This window comes from Manacus vitellinus, unplaced genomic scaffold (genome assembly GCF_001715985.3).
Source record: "Manacus vitellinus isolate BGI_N305 unplaced genomic scaffold, ASM171598v3 scaffold_25_pilon, whole genome shotgun sequence".
In the NCBI taxonomy this organism is placed as follows: domain Eukaryota; kingdom Metazoa; phylum Chordata; class Aves; order Passeriformes; family Pipridae; genus Manacus; species Manacus vitellinus.
The window spans coordinates 401227-407500 of record NW_021939882.1 but is presented as its reverse complement, the minus strand read 5'-3'; the positions used below and the strand labels follow the sequence as shown (position 1 = coordinate 407500).

Sequence of the window (6274 nt, the reverse complement as noted above, 5' to 3'; positions counted from 1 at the left end):
ATGCCTGAGCCATCTGTGAAAAATTAGTTAACTAATGAACCAAAGTACATTGCAGCTTCTATGTGGGTACAAGGTGTTAACAAAATATATGCATCGCAGTTTCCCTGTGCACATTATCAGCCATATGATTTTTGGGGCCATGTGCTGAATATTATGTGTTTTCTTTCCTATGAAGCTTCATTTCAGTTAATTGTCTCTCCCTTTAGCTCCTGGTGAGTACACAGAACAAGCTGTACTTCATCTTGAGTGTATATGAATGAAGAACTGAGAGGTCTGGGGTCCTGAAAGAGAGTAGGTTTTTAACAGGGAACATTTTGTGTTTATTCACAGACCCCAGGAAATCTGACTTCTATTTTATGGAACTTTAATTTCAATATAGCTGTTCTGAAGAACTTGCCCTCACAGATCTCCATCTCAAAACCCACTCTATTTCTTGAGTCCAGACTCACATGGCATTTATTGAGTTTTCTTTCCCCTGTTTTGGATAATTTGGCTTTTCCCCATGACTATCTCATGTCAGACAGGATCACATCTTGAACTCCCTGGTGTTGAAAGGTGCAATTTCTGCCCTCTCATCACAGCCCTTCTTGGAGAAGGGTGCAAATGCAACTAACTTTTAACATCTGGAGGTCAAAAGATATTCAAAGCCAGATTCACCCAGGAGGAAGGAGTAAGTTATTTTAGCAGCCCAAGAGATCAAACTGATGTCCCGAGAGGGAGGTTTGCACCTGCTACCTCATGTAGAATTATTTCTGGATTTTGAACCTTGTTTTCATTCCTCTGTGGCAAAATCTTGGCAACGTGTCTCCATGTAGAAGCAAGAAAGCATAGGGTGAATGCTCATGTAGCATCTCTCCAGGATCCTTTCCTAACCAGCTATCCTAAATGCAGGAAAACTGGTCTAGCTACAATGCCCAGCTTCTAAAACACACCTGATCTAAGATAGGCCTGGGTCACAAACCTCCTCCAAACCTGGCTCAGAGCTTTTACTTCGTGGATGGAAGTGAGTGAAGATGGAGACTGAGTAAGAGACAGACTGATTGTGCTGCACAGACGCCTCATGAATGTCACCTTGCTCAGGGCAACCTCTCACGTGCACGACCCCAAGGGGGAAACAGACACTACATGATGACTGTAGGGAACTACTAATATTAAAACAATTACAACAATGGGAACAAAACAAACATAATGGGACAAAAACGGACAGGAACTGTTCCAAAGAAACACCGTTGGATGGAAAATCAAGCATTCCTCCTTTGCCATTAGGCCCATAAGAAATTTGTTCTACATGCAGCCGGAATGAAAAAGAGGAAACAGAAAGAAAGGTTAGGAATTTTTGGAATCATGCCTAGCAGAGGGATGTTTGGAGGTGCAAAAATAAAATGATTGATGCAATTTTCTTTCTCGTGGTTTATTTTTCTTACGGGAACCATAAATGGCTCCTCCACATGCCAAAAATTACAAGACAGGTAGGATGTTCCTGCTTGTTTGTTTTTATGATATCAAAATTAGGATACAAGTTTGATTTTTAAATGAATAAATAAATAAATAGAATCAGCCCTGTATCCTAATTTCCATATTTGCAAGACTGAAAACAAACAGTGTAGAGTGTGCAACAGAAAGCATCTCAAAGCTGTGAGAATACGTCCACTTTCATTTGGAGAACCCTGAGTCATTTCAGAGCCTGAACCACACTGGATGCAAGAGCTGCCTTCTGGACCATCTGCACTGATGGTGCTGGTTGTCACCTGGAGGTGGTCACATCAGCTTCTCTAAAGATACTGCTGATATGGGAAGTGTTGAATCTAATGTGAGCTGACTTAAGAAATGTAGTAATCAAAATCCTTGGGCCTCATCCACTGTCAGCTGATACATCTTTGATTCTCTGAGCTGGCTTTGTCTTGGGAGCTGTGTGACCAGACAAATCCTTCAGCAAATGCTCATCTGGTTTCTAGTAATACAGAGATCATGGATTACATGTCTCTGCATTGGGTTATGTTAGCAAACAAGTGTAAGGTCACACATATGCTTCTGGTCAACATGTTTTCATTAATAAATAGCTCAATAAATAACTAAATCAGTTGGAACGTCATTCTGATTAATTAAAGCTATAGCTCCTGAGAATTTACTAAATCCTTACAACTCACATTCCTCATGATTGTAACGTGAGGAACTTGCATGGCTGCTGCCAAAAGGAACCACACTTCTGACATGGATCACCATCCCAGTTTGTGGACTATGGTAATCATGCTCTGAGTAGGTCAGTTTTCATGATGCACTTTGCAGAGGGGCAGCTCATGTGCAGCACCATGGCTGTGTGCAGTGCCTAAGCTCTGCTGCTAACTCAGGTCTGTGCTTTTGAGGGGGTTTTCTTTTTAAAGGAAGCTCTCTGAAGATATTTCACAGGTCAGCAGGCAAAGGCACGTGGCAGCTGCAGGTCTGGGCTCAGAAATGCAGTATTTGTGCCCCTTTGGACTTGCCATAAATTTGGTGCTTGCCAGGATCTGAATTGACTCAGTGAATGAAAATGCTCACCCTCTGCAGGGCTTTTAAAAACGGGCCTCCCACCTCTTCCAAACAGCATGTCATTTAAGGAAACACCAAAATGCTTTCCCCATGAGAACTCCCTCTGCAAGCATGGATCCAAGCCAGGGTAATCCCATACTCTGCAAAGCTGTGCAGTTCACATGGCACAGGATGAGCGTCCCTTCTGGATAATGCTCTGTGAAACCAATGGTTACACCACAGCAGCCCCCTGCCATCACCTTATACAGCAGACACATTCATAGCAAGTGGATCAGCCAGGATCCAGTTTCCAAATGCAGGGCTTGAAGAATTAAATGCTCCCATTGCTGCTCAGTGGGAGGTGGGCACTATTCTGCACATCACACTGAGTTTTCACACCCCTCTTCCTCCTCCTCCCCCACCTCCTTGCTCAAGCTTTCGTGATTAGCATGGCAATGGAGATTGAACTGTGTGCATACATTGATTTGCTGGCTGGTTTGGCAAAAGGAAGCAAATCCAAGCTACTTACCTCAGTGCAGACCCCTTTGGCGTTGCAATACCATAGCCTTTGGAGTCCAAGTTACCTCCCACCTTCATGGTGTCGCAGGGCTTCCGCTGCTCGATGTACTCATTCATGGTGGACTCCAAGAGGTATGCATACTTCCCTTTGGACTTCCTCACCCGGATCATCCCCTCTTCTGTCGTCCTCACAAAAACGGAGGGCTCGGCTGACTTCATGTATGTCCACATCTTCTCAAACACTGCTATTTTGGATCGCTGTGTAGGACAGCACAAACCCAACACAAGTGTTAACAGAGGTTTGGGTGCCCCCTGGCATTTCCAGCTTGGACTGAACATACACCCACATATCAGACGGGCCAAGGAAGACAAAAAGGGTGACAGGATGCTAATGAACCTCCTGCCACTTCTGCACCAGGGCCCAGATCAATCCCTCATTTCTGCCACATATTTGTCTATGGAGAGATTTTGTGGATCAAACCAAGGGCAAGCCAAGCTGGAAATCAGGAGACAGTTTCTTTGGGAGTTGCTCAGAGAAGCTCCTTGGTAACGTGGGGAAACACACAGATATTCCATATTTGTGTTCACAATTACAGAATATCGTGTGTACTGGAGTCACTGCCAATCTTCTGGCAGGTCATAACATGATGAGGGGAAGCAAGAGAAAAAAAACAGACCTGAGCTGAGGATGAGAGAGGACAGGCCTGGAGGACTTGTCAAACAAGAGGTTAAGAAAAATGTTTGCATTAAAGCTTCCTTTTTACCCTAAAAAATTCCTTAGTGGAGCCAGCTTCCAGGGTCCCATAGGCAATTTCTGTCTGCTTGGCCAAGTCCTCTGCACTCTCAATGGGAGAAACCATCCTCTCCACGGTGAGGAAGGCAGCCAGGTTAGCTGTGTAGGAGGATATGATGATCAAGGTGAAGAACCACCAGACGCCACCAACTATGCGGCCGGAGAGAGACCTGGGCACAAAGGGGAGAGTCAAACAGGAGGAGGGTGAAAGTCCAAAAGTAGCAGCTTGCTCTTGCAGGACTATCATTTACCTGGCCATTTACCCAAAGTCACATTCTCCAGACACTTCCAGGGAAGCCAAAGTTCTGTCTCAGTTCTTAATTTACTTTTCAAGGTGCCAATGTAATTAGAGCAGGGATAAAAAGTGCACAGTGAAAAAAAAACAAACAACAGCAATAAACTGACTGAATTTGCTTTGATTTTCAATTCCTTTCAGGCTATATAATAATATCAATAATGAGACATGGATACAACTATGAGAAAGTGTAGCTGGGCAGGGCATTGCCCATCCACAGCAGCTCTGACAAGGTTTGTGTTGTAACATGGGCTCCTGGCAGGAAGAAGCACCAGAGCAGACACACAGCCCAGCTGTGATCACTCTGTCAGCTCCTCCATCACCTGAAGTTTTAAAAAAACAACCTCTGCATTTTTCTGTAAGACATATTGAAGCTCAGAGAGGACTTACGGTCTTAATGAATAATTTGCCTACTGACATTCTCTGTTTTGTTTTGTATTCAGCAGATGGTTAGACAAGATGTTCATAATAATGCTTTAAAATCTAGGTATTTTGCATTGGCTGCAATCAAATAGCCGGTTGACTGTAACCATTCAACAGCTGTAGAGGCAAATAAGTCAAGGAGGCATTAATTTAAAATAGAATCTTTTCAAATAGTTTTAAGAGTGGAAGATAATCTTAGAATGATGTGTAGTATTCATGCATGCTGTCTAAATTATTTATATACTCCTTTTCTAAATGCAGACCACTATCCCAGACAGAATGGAACACACAGTGCTGTTTGATAAAGCCAGACAGCCTGACTAAAGAGGACCTGCCTGTGAGAAACACCATTTATTTCTCCATGGGGGATCATGTCTCAATATTGCCTTTCTGCTGATCTGAGTCATGCCACAGAAATATGGTTTATCAGATGGTAACAGAGATATCCCAGTCCAGCTAAGGGCTAAAGTTAGGTGAAATAAATGTGACTATTGTGCCTCCCATCTGCAGAGAATACTCAGCCTGCAGGACTGTCATCACAAAAGACGTTACCTTTTGTTTCATATTTGGAGAGGGACTGGGGAGGGAGGCAGCTATGGATGCAACTCACACATCTTCAGATTGATGAGGAAGAGGAAAAAATTAGTCTGAATGATGTGTGCTCAGGGAAGGAAGCGCTCAGGAAAGGCACAGAGGCATTAAACAAAAGTAACCAGATAATGTCAAATACAACAATCTCTGCTGATGAAGGCCACTTTGAGCTGGCAAAATCCATTTACATGTCAAATAATCACATTCATCTCCAGCTGCAAATTATACAGCCTTTCCTTCCTGATGAAGCTGGGATATTTCTGCGACTTGTTTCAATCCCTTCAGCACCAGTCAGCCGAATTTCTGCCTCTAGACCCTCAATATCTTGGTGATATTCATTACCAGCTAATCCCACAGGTGCTGCCTGCAGATGGCTTATGCTTCCCAGCTCTGCACCTGGCATTTACAGCATGGAAAAGTAACTATGGGGTATTGAGGCTGGTAAGTAACTCCAGTAAGGGAGGACTGCGGAAAGAGGGAGTGGGGGCTGCAGTTTCTTTCTCCTAGGAAAGAGGTGGGACAAGGATGCATCATCTGGGTTGTGTCTGCTGCTGGTGCTGGTCATTCCTCCTCATGGCATGAGATGCTGTGAGAAGGGGAGTGAGTGTTCACTCTCATAGGCTGTGGAGGAAAGGAAAGGAGATCAGCAGCTTGCTAGGTCTGACGGCATGGCTGGGGCTTTGTGTGCATGATGTTTTGTTGCAGACACTGCTAGTGGGCAGTGTTTGTCCTCATTGCTGGATTGACATGGAGCTAGAAGCTGCAAATCAAAACTGCTGTAAACACACAGCAAACACTCAGCATATGGGCTCTACAGGACACGGTCCTTCAGCTCCGTGGTTGTGCAGCACTTAACACAAGGGAGAGCTGGCCAGTGGTGAAGGCTCTGTGAGGACAGAGCAGCACAATAAAGAATGTAATAACAGTCATGATAAACATCACACAAGCAGATGTGATCCCGTGTGACACCCCCATGGCTCAAGAGCAGTGAACACAGGTTAAACAGAACAAGCTGGGTTCCTCTGGCTAAGCATATTGTCTGTTTAGACTCTGAGCCAATGCCTGTTACTGCTTACCACAGCAAGTGCTTGGAAAGGCAATATCCATTACCATCTTATTCAGCTGCTTCTGTAGACCAAGTAGGACAA

General features: G+C 44.2%; 1 protein-coding gene across 5 annotated transcripts in view; it reads right to left on the bottom strand.

The window, feature by feature from the left end:
• The window catches only part of GRIA1 (glutamate ionotropic receptor AMPA type subunit 1), a 119793-nt gene that overhangs the window by 15986 nt on the left and 97533 nt on the right, over positions 1-6274 (bottom strand). For all 5 annotated transcript variants that reach the window (XM_018073610.1, XM_018073611.1, XM_008931798.2 and 2 more), the window contains exons 13-14: positions 3789-3987; positions 3035-3282 (exon numbers count right to left, since the gene is read on the bottom strand). In XM_018073610.1, coding sequence (XP_017929099.1) covers positions 3035-3282; positions 3789-3987 — 447 coding nt within the window. The remainder of the gene's footprint in view (positions 1-3034; positions 3283-3788; positions 3988-6274) is intronic.